Source organism: Moschus berezovskii, chromosome 8 (assembly GCF_049115385.1).
Source record: "Moschus berezovskii isolate FMDL1 chromosome 8, NW_MosBer_1.0, whole genome shotgun sequence".
NCBI classification, from domain to species: Eukaryota; Metazoa; Chordata; class Mammalia; order Artiodactyla; family Moschidae; genus Moschus; species Moschus berezovskii.
This window is the reverse complement of record NC_142467.1, coordinates 70,569,582-70,589,855: the sequence shown is the minus strand read 5'-3', so window position 1 is coordinate 70,589,855 and position 20,274 is coordinate 70,569,582. Positions and strand designations below refer to the sequence as shown.

Genomic DNA, 20,274 nt, shown 5'->3' with positions numbered 1-20,274 from the left:
AAAACTTTATATTCCGTGATTTTTCATTATGGAGGCCCTGTAGCCAGGGAGGCTTTAACCCATCAAATAAAAAATGAGGCTTGTCAGGGAGCTGGGAAAAGCCAAGCAGCCTCTTGGATTTCCCATAGCCCTGACTTTGATTTCCAGCTATTGTTTTTCATTTTCCAATTTAGAAGCAGACTTTTGCCATGGTTTAAGGACATTAGGATGGCACAAGTCTAACAGAGTTTTTATATAAGCAGAATGAGCTTTTACATGTCTACAAACCCGACAATTGGATTAATTTCTAATACTAGCATAGGATCAGGCTTATGGTAGAAAAGCATTTGATTTACATGCAGAGGTCTAAGAAGTCAAGAAAACATTATAAATGATCATACGAATCAGGTCCAGCATCTTGGGCAAGCTGTCTACCTCTGATGTCATCGTCTTCTCATCCTGGTGTAGTGTAGTTTCTTCTGAAAAAAGTCCTTCCATCCAGGTTGGAGACAGTCCCTTAAATTATGTCTTTTTCCAGTCCTGATTGCAGGTCATAAGGCATCTGATCTTCATCCAAAGATAGATCACTGAGACAAGCTTCAGAAACAAACCTAGGGTGCTCCTCAAGAACTCAACCAAATCCTATATTAATATCACATAACAGCAAAGATCCATTCAAGAAATGAGTCTTAGTAGAAACAGATTTCCATTAATAAACTGGGATTTAACACTCATTGAAACATCTTTTTCTCCCTAAAATCACCCTCATTTTTATCAAATATAACCAGATTAAGACTTGTTTACAAAATAGATCTGTTCTCAATAAACTTGACCTGATTATTTATATAACCATAGATTTTCTTCTTTTTTTTTTTTTTTTGCTTTGCTTTGCTGAAACTTTTATGGAGTCTTTAACTTGACTTTAAAACCTTTCAGGGCTAGGAAAGTCATCTCAAAGCCTTATCACAGATTTTGCCTAACAGATGTGAGTGAATTCCTCCCTTTCTTAAGGTCTCCAAAACTGAGATTTCTGTACCTGTTAGTGAGATAACCTTCTTAGTTTATCTGATAAAGTTACTGGAAGACTAAGAGTTTCCAGTTTCTGAAGGGGTCAGATAGAGAAAAATGTTAAATGCTTCAATTTGTCTATTAAATACCATTTTACCAAATTACTATTAGAAAACACAGATTCAAACCAGTAATTTTTCAGAAACCATAAAAGTTATAAGCATATTTGCCAGTTCATTCGGTCCTTTTGTTAACCTTTGTACAGTCATCAGGTTTCTCACTAGAATCTTTTAATTTCTTACCCAGTTCAGAAACTTGTATTTATCCAAAAATACTTTTTATAAATCTTCTGGAAGAGGAAGCATTTTCACTTGAAACTTGGTTAGTGCTGTGACAACACTTTAAGATAGTAATCAGAATTATGGCAACATTTTACCTGAATATATCAGAATTTATATATAAATTGTTTCTAGGATATCTGAATTAGTAACATTTACCATACAATATACCCGAGACTTATTATTCACTTGACAATACTTCCCATGTAATTTAACATGGAAGTTGAACCCAATTAGTGTAATATTTCCCTTTGGGATGTTTCAGGGGCCCTCTGAAGCATCCCAAAGTCAGCTAGAAGCCAAAAGTGCTTCATCTGATTGATTTAGGAAGTTTTGTCAACAAATATCAGAAAGGTTTAGAGCACTCAGTCAGATGGGATTATAGGTCACTGTGAAACAATAGCTATTCACTCAGCCATAGTAACAATATAGGATTTCAGAGGCAAACATAGAACAGACCACTTAAGAGGCAAATAAACTTATATCTATTGTCAAATGCAATTTAACATCTCAAGAAAATGTTTATTTATACACAAAACTCTTTCCTTGGTGTCCACTTTCCACAAAACCATTTTATCACTTTCTGTACCCATTTGTTCTCCCATCCTGGAACAGCCAACTGTAAGTTAGACCTTTTTCCTCTATAAAATGTAACTTCATTTTTCATACCTTTTTTTATTTCCACTCTGCCATAATTGCGAGCCATGGCGCTGATTTCAGGAAAGTGGTTCAGGAGCAGGGTCTTAGGCGTTACCTGAGCCTGTCCCATTATTGTTACAAAAAGAAGACAGAAAAAGACAAGGGACACAATGCCAGCAAACACACAAGTTCGAACCAAGCTTTTTAACACCCACTGGCCGGTCCGCCACACCACATTCACAGGCGCCGTCTCATTCACACAACACTCAGGACCCTTACCTAGGGTTCCAAACGGCGTCCACTGTGGACGTCGTTCAGGCACCCCTTCGTAGGGAACGTCTCCCACAATTTCCAGTAATGGAGCCTCCAGGGTTGTAACTGGCTTCTTCCCTTCCACGAGAATTCTCAATTGGGACCGGGCAGAGACCTGTTTCAGTCTCTCCGGTCGAAGACCTGTTTCAGTCCTCCCCTCTAGGAGGTGGCCAAACCTCCTGCTGCGGCTTTTGTGCAAACCTCAGTATCGGAGGTTGTCTGTCTCTTTGAGGAGGGGTCTTGGGATCCCGGACGAGCCCCCAAATGTTAGAGTCTGGAGTTGCCCTTCCCGCAAAGGAACAGAGGACACTCACGATAATGCAAGACACACAGTGAGGTTTATTTCCAGCTAGCTGGGGTCCAAGTGTCCGCCCGACGCAGCGGGTTTCAACAAGGACTGGAGAAGACTCTTGAGAGTCCCTTGGACTGCAAGGAGATCCAACCAGTCCATTCTAAAGGAGATCCGTCCTGGGTGTTCATTGGAAGGACTGATGCTAAAGCTGAAACTCCTATACTTTGGCCACCTCATGCGAAGAGTTGACTCACTGGAAAAGACTCTGATGCTGGGAGGGATTGGGGGCAGGAGGAGAAGGGGACGACAGAGAATGAGATGACTGGATGGCATCACTGACTCGATGAACGTGAGTTTGAGTGAACTCCGGGAGTTGGTGATGGACAGGGAGGCCTAGCGTGCTGTGATTCATGGGGTCGCAAAGGGTTGGACACGAATGAGCGACTGAATTGAACTGAACTGAAACCAGCTTTACAACAAAGACTAAAGAAGCTTTTCTAAGCAGGAAACACAAAGGAAGGAAAATACCTATAGATAATAAACCAAAACAATTTTTAAAAAAGGTAAGAAGATCACAGATATTGATAATTACCTTAATGTAAATGTATTACATGCAGCCATCAAAAGATAGATTGACTGGCAGATGAAAACATGTGCTTGTGTACTTCCACTTACCATGTCACTCTGCTTTACTCCCCAGATTATATGCAATTATTTTATATTGTCAGGTTAATCGTGTTCCCAGTATGGCTGACAATTGAATTATTTTTTATTTAATTTGAAAATTGATAAGCATCAGTTACTATTGTGATTATGTAACTACTTTTCCCTGAATATCATTGTAACATGATTAGTCAACAGAAAAGTAATAGAATTCTATAGCCCCACATTTACCACTTAGTAGAAAATCCTGTAATCACTTATTAATATCCAGATAAATATCAGAATTGTCTTGGAATTTTTTTTGAAAAATACAAATGCTCAGGTATTGTTCCGTTTTCCCCAGGCTCCAGATACGTTTTTAATGTACAGCAATGTTTAAAAACAGCTGGACTGTATGATGATCTCTTACTTTTATCTAGTTTTTCACTTTTTCTATTTCATATTCAGTTCTCCCATTTCATTTAGTTTATGATTTCCGTTTTCTCAATCTCTTCCTTTTTGTGTCTGTGTTCTTTCTTTAGTATTTATTGTGCAGTTGAAAAGCATTTGTAAACATATATATACATATATGATATGTATAAGATGTATATATAAGAAAATGTATGAATCTTTGCCAAACCAGAAAAGTTATGATATTTTGATTCCACTTGTTTGACTTGGTATGTATAAAATGCTAAAGTTCTATTTTAAAAATTTTAAAAATAAATATGTGACAAGGAACAAATGTTTACTGTATAGCACAGGAAACTATCATCAATATCTTATAATAATTTACAATGGAAAATAATTTCAAAAATAATATATGTATATATGTATATCTCTATCACGTTGTTGTATACCTGAACCACTGTAAGTCAACTATACCTACATTTTATATATATATAAATATATATATATAAAGAAAGAAAAAATAAAACAACAGGACACAGAAAACCAAATGTAGAAACAATTAAAGCAATATAAAGAACCAGTGGGATCATAAAACATGCCAATTTATGTATAATAGAGATTTTAAAAGGAAAAAAGAGACAAGGGGATTGAAAATGTATTTGAAGAAACTAAGGCTGAAAACTTCCCAAACCTAAAGACAGAAACATATATCCAAATATGGAGAACACAGAGTCTCAAACAAAATGAACCAAAACATACATACACTAAGACATATTATAAATAATTGGTAAAAAGTAATGATAAAGAGAAGATTCTAACAGTAGGAAAAGAAAAAAAAAAAGATAATTACAAAGGAACCCACATAAAACTATCAGTTGACTTCTCACAGATGTGTTGCAAACCAGAAGGGAGTGGAAAAATATATTCAAAGTCTCAAAATAGAACAATCTGCAGTCTGTAATATTCTACCCAGCAAGTTTATAATTTAGGATAAAAGTAGAGTAAAAAAATTATCAAACAAGCAAAATCTAAAAAAATACAGCAGTACTAAAGCTATGCTAAAATAAATGTTGAAACATCTTCTCTAAATGTAAAAGCAGCAAGAAGATGTAAGAAAGAGGAAATCAAAGTTGGAAATAAATTTCTTAAATAACAGTTTGCATATCAAAAAATTAAATATTTCTGAAAGTGATGATAAACAAAAGGAACAGCAGAAGTATAAGTATAAAGATTTTAGAGTGTTTGATCCTAAATGATACTGTTCATGGGGGACGGAGGTTCATGACATTGTACAGGAGACAGGGACCAAGACCATCCCCATGGAAAAGAAATGCAAAAAAGCAAAATCGCTGTCTGAGGAGGGCTTACAAATAGCTGTGAAAAGAAGAGAAGCGAAAAGCAAAGGAGAAAAGGAAAGATATAAGCATCTGAATGCAGAGTTCCAAAGAATAGCAAGGAGAGATAAGAAAGCCTTCCTCGGCGATCAATGCAAAGAAATAGAGGAAAACAACAGAATAGGAAAAACAAGAGATCTCTTCAAGAAAATTAGAAATTCCAAGGGAACATTTCATGCAAAGAGGGTCTCGATAAAGGACAGAAATGGTATGGACCTAACAGAAGCAGAAGATATTAAGAGGTGGCAAGAATACACAGAAGAACTGTACAAAAAAGATCTTCAAGACGAAGATAATCACGATGGCGTTATCACTCACCTGGAACCAGACATCTTGGAATGTGAAGTCAAGTGGGCCTTAGAGAGCATCACTACGAACAAAGCTAGTGGAGGTGATGGAATTCCAGTTGAGCTATTGCATATACTGAAAGATGATGCTGTGAAAGTGCTTCACTCAATATGCCAGCAAATTTGGAAAACTCAGCAGTGGCCACAGGACTGGAAAAGGTCAGTCTTCATTCCAATCCCAAAGAAAGGCAATGCCAAAGAATGCTCAAACTACCACACAATTGCACTCATCTCACACGCTAGTAAAGTCATGCTCAAAATTCCCCAAGCCAGGCTTCAGCAATATGTGAACCATGAACTTCCAGATGTTCAAGCAGGTTTTAGAAAAAGCAGAGGCACCAGAGATCAAATTGCCAACATCCGCTGGATCATGGAGAAAGCAAGAGAGTTCCAGAAAAACATCAATTTCTGCTTCATTGACTATGCCAAAGCCTTTGACTGTGTGGATCACAATAAACTGTGGAAAATTCTGAAAGAGATGGGCATACCAGACCACCTAACCTGCCTCATGAGAAACCTGTATGCAGGTCAGGAAGCAACAGTTAGAACTGGACATGGAACAACAGACTGGTTCCAAATAGGAAAAGGAGTACGTCAAGGTTGTATATTGTCACCTTGCTTATTTAACTTATATGCAGAGTACATCATGAGAAGTGCTGGGCTGGAAGAAGCACAAGCTGGAATCAAGATTTCTGGAATCAATAACCTCAGATATGCAGATGACACCACCCTTATGGCAGAAAGTGAAGAGGAACTCAAACGCCTCTTGATGAAAATGAAAGAGGAGAGTGAAAAGGTTGGCTTGAAGCTCGACATTCAGAAAACAAAGATCATGGCATCTGGTCCCATCACTTCATGGAAAATAGATGGGGAAACAGTGGAAACAGTGTCAGACTTTATTTTTTGGGGCTCCAAAATCACTGCAGATGCTGATTGCAGCCATGAAATTAAAAGACGCTTACTCCTTGGAAGGAAAGTTATGACCAACCTAGATGGCATATTAAAGAGCAGAGACATTACTTTGCCAACAAAGGTCCGTCTAGTCAAGGCTATGGTTTAACCTGTGGTCATGTATGGATGTGAGAGTTGGACTGTGAAGAAAGCTGGTTGCCGAAGAATTGACGCTTTTGAACTGTGGTGTTGGAGAAGACTCTTGAAAGTCCCTTGGACTTCAAGGAGATCCAACCAGTCCATTCTAAAGGAGATCAGTCCTGGGTGTTCATTGGAAGGACTGATGCTAAAGCTGAAACTCCAATATTTTGGCCACCTCATGTGACTAGTTGACTCACTGGAAAAGACTCTGATGCTGGGAGGGATTGGGGGTGGGAGGAGACGGGGATGACAGAGAATGAGATGGCTGGATGGCATCACCGACTCTGTGGACATGAGTTTGAGTGAATTCTGGGAGTTGGTGATGGACAGGGAGGCCTGGCTGTTGTGATTCATGGGATCGCAAAGAGTCGGACACGATTGAGAGACTGAACTGAAATGAACTGATCCTAAATGACTATTAGGCTAAAGCAAGAAGATGGAGGAGTGTGTTAACTTACTTAAAAAACAGGATAGCCACAAATTAAAAACATACCATAGATTCACACACACAAGAAAAGAAGAAATGAAGAGAACACAAGCATAAAATTTAAGGAAATCACCTAGCCCCCCCCCCCCGCCCACACACACACAAAGACCAAAAGAAAAGAAAGGAGCAAAGAAAAATATAGACTCAACTAGAAAACAGCGTTCAAAATTGCAGTAGATACATAGTTATCAGTAATTACCTTAGTGTTAATGGATGAAATGTTCCAATCAAAAGGCATGGAGTGGCAGATTGGAGGAAAAAAACAAAAAGCAAGAGCATACAATATGCTGCCTACCAAAGACCCACTTTAGAGCAAAGGATTTACATGGATTGAAAGTGAGGAAATGGAAAAATGTGTTTCACATAAATGAAAATTACAAGAAAGTGGGGGTTGAAATATTTATATTAGTGAAATAGACTTCAAATGAAAAGACATAAAGAAAGATAAAGAATGCTATGTATTGGTAAAATCATCAATACAAGAGGATTTTACACTTGTCAACATGTATGCACCTAATATATGAGCATTAAAATACATAAAACCAATATCAACATGCATAAAGGGAAAAATTGACTGGAACACAGTAAAATTAGGAGACTTTTAACACTCAACTTACAACAATAGGCAGAGTTTCTAGATAGAAAATAGATAAAGAAACAAAGATCCTGAAGGACATAATACAACAGTTGCACTTAATTGATATTTCCAGTGCCTCCCTTTGGAAAATACAGAATACGTTTTTTCACAAGTGCATATAGAAGAGAAAATTCTCTAAGACTGACAACATGCTAGGGCATGACATAAACTTGAAAAAATGTAACTGTGCAGAAATATTCCAAGTACATTCTCTGAACCCAACAGCATAAAACTAGAAATCAAATGCAAAATAAGAAATGAGAGAGAGAGAAAAAATAACAATAATTCCATGTAGCCTAAGCAGTGTGTCACTATAAAGCAAATGGTAAATGAGGAAATAAATAAAGAAACTTAAAAGTACTTTGAGACAAATGACAGGGAAAGAGCAACCATACAAAATTTATGGGATGCAGCAAAAGCACCTCTCAGAGAGAAGTCTATAACGACACAGTCCTTCTTCAAAAAGTAAGAAGATTCTCAAACAACCTAATCTACTATCTAAAAGGATTAGAGAGGAAAAAACAACATAAAGTCAGCAGACAGAAGGACATAGCAAAGATCAGAGAGGAAAAAAATTAAGAAAATGACAGAAAAAGACAAGAATGCAAAGATTTAGTCTTCTCCAAGGGTATACAAAATTGACAAACTTCTGACCCAGCCCACCAAGAAAATTAAAATAAAATAATCAACAAAAAAGGAAAAATACCAACCTGCACTGCAGAAATACACAAAAAAATATATATGAGAGTAGTATAAACAATTATATGCCAAAGAATTTGGCAACCTAGATGAAATGGACAACTTTCTAGAAATGTACAGCTCACCAAAATTGAATAAAGAAGAAATAAATAATTTGAACAGACCAATTACTAAAAATGAAATATAATCTGCAATTTGAAAAGTTCCTACAAACAGAAGTTCAGGACACAATTCACAGGTGAATTGTAACACACAAAGAAGAAGTGAAAGTCGCTCAGCTGTGTCCGACTCTTTGCCATTCCATTGACTATACAAGTCCATGGAATTCTCCAGGCTGGAACACTGGAGTGGGTAACCTTTACCTTCTCCTGGGGATCTTCCTAAACCAGGGATTGAACCCAAGTCTCCCACATTGCAGGCAGATTCTATACCAGCTGAGCCACAAGGGAAGCCCAGAAAAAGAAAAATTTTACCAATTTTTCTTAAACTCTTCTAAAACACTGAAGAGGAAGGAACAGACCCAAATATATTCTATGAATGCACCATCACCTTGACACCAAAACTAGACAAAGATACCACCACCAAAAAAAAAAAAAACTTTGCAGGTCAATATCTTTGATGTAAATAGATGTAAAAATTCTCAACAAAATAAGAGCAAACCAAATCCACCAGCACATAGCAGAAAGTTCATACATCTGACTAAGTGTGATTCATTCCAAATTCACAAAGTTGGTTTAACATACAAATATCAATCCATGTGATACTTTTGTTATTGTTGTTTAGTCACTAAGTTGTGTCCAGCTTTTTTGTGATCCATGGACTGTAGTCCACCAGGTTCCACAAAGCAAATAAATCCCCACATAATAAATGCTATTCACATCAAACCCATCAGCCAATATAACATTCATGGTAAAAAGCTGAAAGTCTTCATGCCAAAATCTGGAAGAAGACAAGGATGTCCACTCAAATTGTCATATGCAGATGACATGATACTACATATAGAAAACCCTAAAGTATTTATACAAATACTACTAGAACAAACAAGTGAATTCAGCAGTTTATCAGGGTACAAGATTAACATATAGAAATCAGTTGCATTTCTTTACCCTAATAATGAAAAATCATAAAGGGAATATTAAAAGCAAACAAACAAAAAACAATATATTTTTAAATCACACACTCCAAAATAAAACTCTTAGAAAAAAACTTGACCAAGAAGGTGATAGAGTTATACACTGAGAACTATAAAACATTAATAAAGGAAATGAAAGGTGATTCAAAGAAATGGAAAGATATACCATACTCTTGAATTGGAAGATTTAATTTTGTTAAAAAACAAAGCAATCTACAGATTTAATGTAATCCCTATCAAACTGTGTGTGACATGTTTCTGAAGACTAGGACAAATTGTCCTAAAATTTCTGTGGAAATGTAAAGGAACCAGAATTGTCAAAGCAATCCTGAGGAAAAAGAACAAAACAAGAGTTATAATCCTCCTAGACATACTACAAAACTACAGTAATCAAAATAGTGTGGTACTGCAACAAAAGCAGACATATTAATATATGGAATAAAATAGATAACCCAGAAAAATAACCACACGTCTATGGCCAATTAATTTTTTGTAAAGGAAGCAAGAATGTAAAATGGAAAAAAGACAAATCATCAGCAAGTAGTGCTGGGAAAGTTTGACACCTACATTTAAATCAGTGAAGTTAGAACATATCCTCGCAACATATACAAAAATAAATTCAAAATAGTTCAAAACTTAAATACTTAAATATAAGACACAGCTTTATAAAAATCCTAGAACAGATCATAGGCAAAATATCATCTGACAATAATCATACCAATGTTTTCTTAGGTCAGTCTCCTAAGGCACAGAAATAGAAGTAAAAAAATTTAAAAAAATTTGATGATGTCTAATCAAACCTATAAGCTTTTGCATAGCAAAGGAAACCATAAACAAACAACAACTTATGAACTAGGACAAAAAATTAGCAAATAATGTGGCTGACAAAGACTTAATTTCCAAAATATATAAACAGCTCCTACAATTCAGTAATGAGAAGAAGAAAAAAAAACTATTAAAAAATGAACAGAAGAGCTAACTAGATGTTTCTCCAAAGAAGACATACAGATGGCCAAGAACACAGGAAAAGTTGCTCGGCATCACTATTATAGAAATACAAGTCAAAGCTATAGCGAGGTATCATCTCACAGCATTAAGAATGGCCATAACCCAAAAAAAAAAAAAAAAAAACTGCTGGAGACGTTGTGGAAGGAAGGAAAATCTCCTACACTTTGGTTGAAATTTGTCAGTGCAGCTACAATGGAAAGCAGTGTGGATGTTTCTCAGAAAACCAAAAATAATATTACCACATCATCCAGAAATTCCACTGGCCATATATCGGGACAGAATTTAATTAGAAAAGATATATGCACCTCTATGTTCATAGCACCGCTATACACAGTAAGTAGCTAAGACATGGAAACAACCTAAATGTCCATTGACAGATGAATGGATAGATGGATAAAGATATGGTACATATATACATATTCATATATATATATACACACACACACATATATACATATATGGTACATATATATGGAATATTACTCAGCCATAAAAAAGAAGAAAATAATGCCATTTGTAGCAACATGAATACAACTAGAGATCATCATACTAAGTGAAGTAAATCAGAAAGATAAACACCTTATGATATCACTTATATATAGAATCTAAAATATGATAAAAATGAAACATAAGCAGACTCACAGAAATCAAGAATAGACTTGTGGTTCCCAAGGGAGAGGGGGACTAGGGAAGGGATGTAGTGGGACTTTGGGATTAGTAGATGCAAATGATTATATATAGAAGAGATAATATACAAGTTCTTACTGTGTAGCACATGAAACTACATTCAATATCTTGTGGTAAACCATAATAAAATATCATATATATATATATATATATCCGCAACTAGAGCAAGAACCACATCTGTTTTTGAAAGAGAGGACTACAAACTATCCAGAGATTATACGCTTTTGTCAGGAGGCAATGACTCATGACTCACTGGATATTTGAGGTATCTCTCTTGGTGAGTAAGTAAATATGATTTTATGGATATTAAAATGCTTACATACAAAAAGCTGGTATCAAGATTGGCTCCTTGTAACATAATATGGCAGATGATTTTGATCCACCAACAATTCAGATCCTATCTATAGAAATGGGAATTGTTGGTGGAAGAGAGCTGATTAGTCACAGAGTCATATTTCAACTCTTGCTTCAAGTGTGTGAACGCTTCCCTCTTTCACCCAAGATTTCCATAGTTCTGGAATAAAATTGATTTCTTTGCTTTGATCCACAGAAAAGAGCCCAAGGAACATATAATTGTTAAGAAACTTATAATTTCATATAAGTTATGTCTTTACACAAAGTAATGACTGACTTACTTTAATACACACTGTGCATTTCTTAGCTTTCAGATGTCTGGTAAAGATAAAAGTGTTAATAGAAGACTGCAAAAATATTTTCCTATTGTTAAACCTTTGTTCATGAGAGAGATTAGTTGTTAAACATCATTTAAGTAGTCTTCTGTGACTATGACTACATTAATGCAATGACATAAGTTTCAGGAGAAAGCATTAATCTCTCGAAGAGGAGGTGCTTAATGTCACACAAAGAAAACTGACTATGTACGGCTGATTGAAATGCAGGTATTGCTTTCTGCTAATAATTGTAAATTTTTGTTTTTAGTGCTCTGATTAAACATTTCATAAGTTTTAAATGGTCTATCATTATTTTCCCTAGATATTTTATGTATCCCCAATGTTCAGTTTTATCATAAAAGTTTTTTATGTATAGAAGATGTAACAGCAGGAGTGTTTACATTTACGTATTAGTATTATCATCCTTACATCTTCTTCAGTTCAGTTCAGTTCAGTCTCTCAGTCGTGTGTGACTCTTTGCGACCCCATGAATCACAACATGCCAGGCCTCCCTGTCCATCACCAACTCCCGAGTTCACTGAAACTCATGTCCATCGAGTCGGTGATGCCATCCAGCCATCTCATTCTCTGTCGTCCCCGTCTCCTCCTGCCCCCAATCCCTCCCAGCATCAGAGTCTTTTCCAATGAGTCAACCTCTTCTCATGAGGTCACCAACGTATTGGAGTTTCAACTTCAGCATCAGTCCTTCCAATGAACACCCAGGACTGATCTCCTTTAGGATGGACTGGTTGGATCTCCTTGCAGTCCAAGGGACTCTCAAGAGTCTTCTCCAACACCACAGTTCAAAAGCACCAATTCTTCAGCGCTCAACTTTCTTTATAATCCAACTCTCACATCCATACATGACTACTGGAAAAATCATAGCTTTGATTATATGACATTTGTCAGCAAAGTAATGTCTCTGCTTTTTATATGTTGTCTAGGTTTGTCATAGCATTTCTTCCTAGGAGCAAGTGTTTTAATTTCATGTCTACAGTAACCATCCACAGCAATTTTGGAGCCCAAGAAAATAATGTCCTTCACTGTTTCCATTTTTACCCCATCTATATGCCATGAAGTGATGGAATCAGATGCCATGATCTTAGTTTATTGAATGTTGGTATTAAGCTAGTTTTTCACTCTCCCCTTTCACCTTCATCAAGAGGCTCTTTAGTTCCTCTTCACTTTCTGTAATAAGGGAGGTTCCATCTGAAACCTGAGGTTATTGATTTTTCTCCTAGCAAACTTGCTTCCAGTTTGTGATTCAGCCAGCCCAGCATTTTTTATAAGGTACTCTTCATATAAGTTAAATAAACAAGGTGACAATATATAGCCTTGACGTACTCATTTCCCAATTTTGAACCAGTCTGTTTTTCCATGTTTGGTCCAAACTGTTGCTTCTTAACCTGCATACAGGTTTCTCAAGAGGCAGGTAAGTGGTCTGTTATTCTCATCTCTTTAAGAATTTTCCACAGTCTGTTGTGATGGACACAGTCAAAGGCTTATAGTCAACAAAGCAAAAGTAGAAGTTTTTCTGGAAATCTTTTGCTTTTTTTTTTTTCTATCCAACAATGTTGGCAATTTGATCTCTGGTTCCTCTGCCTTTTCTAAATCCAGCTGGTACATCTGGAAGTTCTTGGTTCACATACTGTTAAAGCCTAACTTGTACTATTTTGAGCATGACCTTGCTAGCATGTGAAATGAATGCATCTGTGCAGTAGTCTGAACATTCTTTGATATTGGTCTTCTTTGGGATAGAAATGAAAACTGAGATTTTCCAGTCCGATGGCCACTGCTTAGTTTTCCAAATTTGCTGGTATTTTGACTTCAGCACTTTAACATCATCATCTTTTTGGATTTGAAATAGATCAGCTGGAATTCCATCACTTCCACTAGCTCTGTTCATAGTGATACTTCCTAAAGTCCATTTAACTTCACATTCCAGTATGTCTGGCTCTAAGAGAGTGACCACAGCATCACAGTCATCTGGGTCATGAAGATCTTTTTGCATAGTTCTTCTGTGTATTCTTAACACCTCTTCTTAATACATTCTGCTTCTATTAGGTCCATACCATTTCTGTCCTGTATAGTGCCTATCTTTACGTGAAGTGTTCCCTAGAAATTAGGTATTTCTAATTTTCTTGAGCTGTGGTGTTGGAGAAGACTCTTGAGAGTCCCTTGGACTGCAAGGAGATCCAACCAGTCCATTCTAAAGGAGATCAATGTTGGGTCTTCATTGGAAGGACTGATGCTGAAGCTGAAACTGCAATATTTTGGCCACCTCATGCGACGAGTTGACTCACTGGAAAAGACTCTGATGCTGGGAAAGGTTGGGGGCGGGAGGAGAAGGGGACGACAGAGAATGAGATGGCTGGATGGCATCACCAACTCTGTGGACATGAGTTTGAGTGAACTCCGGGAGTTGGTGCTGGACTGGGAGGCCTGGCGTGCTGTGATTCATGGGGTCGCAGAGAGTCGGACACAAATCAGGGACTGAACTGAACTGAACTGAACTGAATTTTCTTGAAGAGATCTCTAGACTTTCCCATTCTATCTTTTTTTTCCCTCCATTTTTTTTCATTATTCACTTAGGAAGGCTTTCTTATCTCTCCTTGCTATTCTTTGGAACTCTGCATTGAAATGGATGTTTCTTTCCTTTTCTCCTTTGCCTTTCACTTCTCTTCTTTTCTCAGCTATTTCTAAAGCCTCCTCAGACAACCATTTTACTTTTTATATTTCCTTTTCTTGGGTATGATTTTGATCACTACCTCCTTTACAATGTTAGGAACCTTCATCCATAGTTCTTCAGTCTCTCTGTCTATCAGATGTAATCCCTTGAACATATTTGTCACTTCCACTGTATAATCATAAGGGATTTGATTTAGCTCATATCTGAATGGCATGGTGGTTTTCCCTACTTGCTTCAATTTAAGTCTGAATTTTTTGTGATCTGAGCCACAGTCAGCTCCCAGTCTTCTTTTTGCTGATTGTATAGTTTCTCCATCTTTGGCTGTAAAGAATATAATCAATCTAATTTCGGTATTGACCAGCTGGTGATGTCCATATGTAGAATCATCTCTTGTATTGTTTGAAGAAGGTGTTTGCTATGACAAGTGCATTCTCTTGGAAAAACTCTGTTAGCCTTTGCCCTGCTTTACTTTGTACTCCAAGGACAAATTTGCCTGTTAGTTCAGGTATCTCTTGACTTCCTACTTCTGCAATCCAGTCCCCTATAATGAAAAAGACATCTTTTTTTATTTGGTTTTTTGGTTTTTTGCTGTTAGTTCTAGAAGTTCTTATAGGTCTTCATAGAACTGTTCAACTTCAGTTTCTTTGGCATTAGTGGTTGGGGAATAGACTTGGATTACTGTAATATTGGTTTGCCTTGGAAACGAACACTCTGAGCTATACTCCTTTCTTCTAAGGGATTCTTGCCCACAGTAGTAGATATAATGGTCATCTGAATTAAATTCACCCATTCTGGTCCATTTTAGTTCACTGATTCCTAAAATGTCAATGTTTACTCTTGACATCTGTTTGGCCACTTCAAATTTACCTTGATTCATGGACCTAACATTTCAGGTTCCTATACAATACTGTTCCTTACAGCATCAGACATGGTCATATCATTTAGAAGCATTTTCTCCTATTTAGTAAGTAGTCTTTTAGTTTTATTGAATGTTTCCTTTCCTGTGCAAGTGCTTTTCAGTTTAATTATGTCCCATTTGCTTATTTTTGCTTTTATTTCTTTACTCTAGGGGATGGATTAAAAAAAAATAATGTTGTTCTCCTGGAACTTTTATATCCTCTGGCCATATATTTAGATCTTTTATCTATTTTAAAGTTTATTTTTATATATCAGTTCAGTTCAGTTCAGTTCACTTGCTCAGTCTTGTCCGGCTCTTTGTGACCCCATGAATCACAGCATGCCAGGCCTCCCTGTCCATCACCAACTCCCGGAGTTTACTCAAATTCATGTCCATCGAGTCAGTGACGCCATCCAGCCATCTCATTCTCTGTTGTCCCCATCTCCTCCTGCCCCCAATCCCTCCCAGCATCAGAGTCTTTTCCAGTGAGTCAACTCTTCACATGAGGTAGCCAAAGTATTGGAGTTTCAGCTTTAGCATCAGTCCTTCCAATGAACACCCAGGACTGATCTCCTTTAGAATGGACTGGTTGGATCTCTGTGCAGTCTAAGGGACTGGCAAGAGTCTTCTCCAGCACCACAGTTCAAAAGCAGCAATTCTTTGGCGATCAGCTTTCTTCACAGTCCAACTCTCACATCTATACATGACCACTGGAAAAACCATAGCCTTGACTAGACGGACCTTTGTAGGCAAAGTAATGTTTATTAATGCTCTTTAATATGCTATCTGTTGTTTGCTTATAGTATTGTTCATTTGAAAATGAACAATATTCATTTTCAAGCTGGGATCACATAATGCTCTTCCATTTTTTTTGTCTTTTCAATTTTTTTCAGTCATGTTTTGTGATTTTCAGTGAAGAAGTTATCTGCCTTCTTTAAGTCTATTCCCAGGGATTTTACTCTTTTTCATGATATGGTAGAGTCAAATTTTTCTTGAATTCTTTTTAGTATTGTATATTATAAATGGGTATAAATACAACTGCAACTTTATCAATTCTAACAGATTTTTGGTGGACTCGTTACATGTTTCTATATCTAAAACTTCCTTGCCTTGTTTTATCTCTTAAAGGAAAGGTTTTCAATCTTTCACCATTGATTATAATGCTAGATGTAAGCTATTTTATTGAAATAAAGCAAGAACATGATCTCAGCGACCTACAGGACCAAACAAGCTTTCATAAACCCACTCCTCCTGATCCACAAGGCAAAATTTTATAATATTTTAAGTTTTCCCTTCTCTTTACTTGTATATTTCTCAACAATATGCTTACCTTCTCATGCTTCAGTTTGTTTCAGTTCAATCGCTCTCTCATGTCCGACTCCTTGTGACCCCATGGACTGCAGCATGTCAGGCCTCCCTGTCCATCACCAACTCTCGGAGCTTACTCAAACTCATGACCTTTGAGTCGGTGATGCCATGCAACCATCTCATCCTCTGTCGTCCCCTTCTCCTCCCACCTTCGATCTTTCCCAGCACCAGGGTCTTTTCAAATGAGTCAGTTCTTTGCATCAGGTGGTCAAAATATTGGAGTTTCAGCTTCAGTATCAGTCCTTCCAATGACTATACTGGACTGATTTGTTATAGGATGGACTGGTTGGATCTCCTTGCAGTCCAAGGGACTCTCAAGAGTCTTCACCAACACCACAGTTCACAAGAATCAGTTCTTGAGTGCCCATCTTTCTTTATAGTCCAACTCTCACATCCATACATGACTACTGGAAAAACCATACCTTTGACTAGATGGACCTTTGTTGTCAAAGAAATTTCTCTGCTTTTTAATATATTGTCTCATGCTTAATTACTAAACATTAAGTATCATCTCTTAATTACATCCACTCTGGCCACAGTGGATGGATACCTTCCCCTTACACATATAACTGCCTCCAACTACCTTTTATCTTTCCCCTCTTTTCATCATAGTTACATCCCACTTTGTGTCTATGATGGTTAGGTTGAGAACATTTTTTCATCTTCCTGTATACATTGCTAAAGTAGAAAAATATTAATTGTTGTAAAATCTTATATTTTAGTTAGTCTTTCCATATAAATGGTTCCTCTTATTTGCTTTTCACAGTCAAGAAACTTTAAGGTGATACTGAGAATTTCAAGAAAATGTTTCAAGAAGACACTAAGAATTTTATAAGAAAATCATTTTAATAAAATATTTCTTATTTATTTTTCTGTATTCTGCTCATGTTGTACAGTCACTCAAATATATCAGTTCTGAAAATGCTATTCTTTATAATTTTAATTCATCACAAAATTCATCATTAAAATTCATCATTATTACAATTTTTCCAGTATAGATAACTCCAGTTCTTTATTAAGGAGTAGTAAAACTTTAAACAATATTCAGCCTGACTGAAATAATAATATAGAAATATATTATTGTTTTAAACTTGAATTATGTACTCTTGTGTCTTCCTTTAGGAATAATTACATGAATGATCCATGGGAAATTATAATCAAACATCAACTGATTTCATCTTATTAGGATTGTTTCCCTCTTCAAGAACTGGTTTGTTCCCTTTTAGTCTCATTGTTTTCATTTTCTTAATGGCTCTAGTTGGTAACCTCTCCATGATTCTCCTCATCTTTCTGGACATCCGTCTTCACAAGCCCATGTATTTTCTACTTAGCCAGCTCTCCCTCATGGATCTGAACTACATCTCTACCACTGTCCCCAAAATGGCCTATGATTTTCTGTTTGCAAACAAGTCTATCTCCATCATTGGGTGTGGGATTCAGAGCTTCTTCTTCTTGACTATGGCAGGTGCTGAAGGATTGCTCTTGGCCGCTATGGCTTATGATCGTTATGTGGCCATTTGCTTTCCTCTTCACTATCCCATCAGAATTAGCAGAAGAGTGTGCATATTGATGATAACAGGATCTTGGATAATGGGCTCTATCAACTCCTGTGCCCACACCACATATATTCTCTCTATACCTTATTGCCAATCCAGGTCTATCAATCATTTCTTCTGCGATGTCACAGTCATGTTGACAATAGCCTGCATTGACACAACGGTCTATGAATACACAGTGTTTGTGAGCACCACACTTTTCCTTTTGCTTCCCTTCATTGGTATTGCGTTTTCCTATGGCCGTGTTCTCCTTGCTGTCTATTGCATGAACTCAGCAGAAGGGAAGAAGAAGGCCTATTCAACCTGCAGCATCCACCTCACTGCAGTTTCTTTCTACTATGCACCCTTTGCTTACACATATCTACGCCCAAGATTTCTGCGTACTCCAACAGAGGACAAAGTTCTGGCTGTCTTTTACATCATCCTTACCCCAATGCTCAATCCTATTATCTACAGCCTGAGAAACAAGAAGGTGATTGGGGCCCTGAGAAGAGTAACTCAGAGAATCTCCCCTGTGAAAATGTAGACTAAATTTTTGCATGAATACCAGTAGTTTTATATATATATATATCTGTTTATAGCTGTATAGTTTTATATATATATATATATCTGTTTATAGCTGTATAGTCATTAAAAATATTATTTTTATTAAATGAAAAGAGTAAAATGGATCTAAAGGACAAGAAAATAGTTCATATCTTGAAAAATCTCAATCTTATTTCTTCTTGTTTCTTTTTATATAAATAAATTTCAAATGCATTTTTGTTGATAGACTGTCAACTAGAAAGATTCTCTGTCATTTAGTAGTGAGCACAGACATTAACTGAATAACAGAATATCATTCACCATAACAGTTCCACTGTTTACAGTGTATTTTTCAATAGGTCTGAAACACATTTTCTGAATGTCTAGATAAAATTAAAAGACAGAATACTTTTTGTTCTTCTTATATTATAACCATAATTACCAGTAACACTTTTTATTTTATTTTATTTTACTCACAGGGAAATGCAAATATTTTTATGAATATCTTATGAAAAATTGGGGCATTTTTTTTCATGAGCAAACAGTCCTGTTTATTTCTCTAACAAAATAGCCACAGCTGTGCTTCAGGGGCCAACTGTCAATGCCCGTGGCTTTTCTCAGGGGTCAACTCACCTCCCTCCTCCTCCCCAATCTCCCCACACTTTCTTAGTAACACTTTAAAAAAAAATAATTCAATATAGGGAAACTACCTGTTAGAGATTTAGCTGAGGATTCTGAAGTCCTTATACCACTCTGAACAGAAAATGAGAAGTTTATGTTATAGGGTGATGCATCCAGCATATCAGGTATACCTGGAGATCAACAATAGGCCTTGAAAATACCACAAGAGTTTGCTAAAACAATTATACAAGTGGGTCAGCATTTAGTCTCATTAGTGGAAATTAGAACTGTTGAGGAAATCCATGCAAACAGCTACTCTCAAAACATACTGTGTACCTGCTAAGTTGCCATTACAACTTTTGTATTAGATTATGTCTCTCAAATGAGATTTTATTCTCCACTCACTACATCCCATAGTTTTACTGGGAAAGTTAACTTTGTAAACTAATTTTCTTAATTCATATGATGACTTGATCACTTTCTTAAACAGATCTCATCATTGTATCAACAAAAATTCATCAGTTCAAGTCAATTTCCTATGTAAATTGTTATCCATTAGTGATCAATGAAGAAATGCACTTAACCTTTCACATGTGGCAAAGAAGGGGAGGTTCATATTCTACATAATATGCAAGGCAAATCCCAAAATGAACATATGAGGACTCTTGCTCAAAAAATCAGAAAATAAAGTTAGATTATTGCAGCTCAAATGTAATTTTTTCTTCAAAATTAATTCTTTAGTTGTGAAATGAAATCACACATTCCAAAAATATATATATATTGCATATTAACATAATGCTTCTTTATCAGATCTGGGAGATCAATCCTTTCCACTTGATTTT

General features: G+C 36.4%; 1 protein-coding gene across 1 annotated transcript; it reads left to right on the top strand.

Moving 5' to 3' along the window:
* Nucleotides 1-17,873: 17,873 nt before the first annotated feature.
* LOC129559122 (olfactory receptor 2L2-like) lies at nucleotides 17,874-18,812 on the top strand. The gene has a single exon (XM_055430611.2). The coding sequence runs from the start codon at nucleotides 17,874-17,876 to the stop codon at nucleotides 18,810-18,812; it is 939 nt and encodes a 312-aa protein (XP_055286586.2).
* Nucleotides 18,813-20,274: the final 1,462 nt, after the last annotated feature.

Coding starts and splice junctions, on each gene's coding strand:
- LOC129559122 (XM_055430611.2), top strand. CDS start 17,874: ATGGGAAATTATAATCAAACATCAACTGATTTCATCTTATTAGGATTG.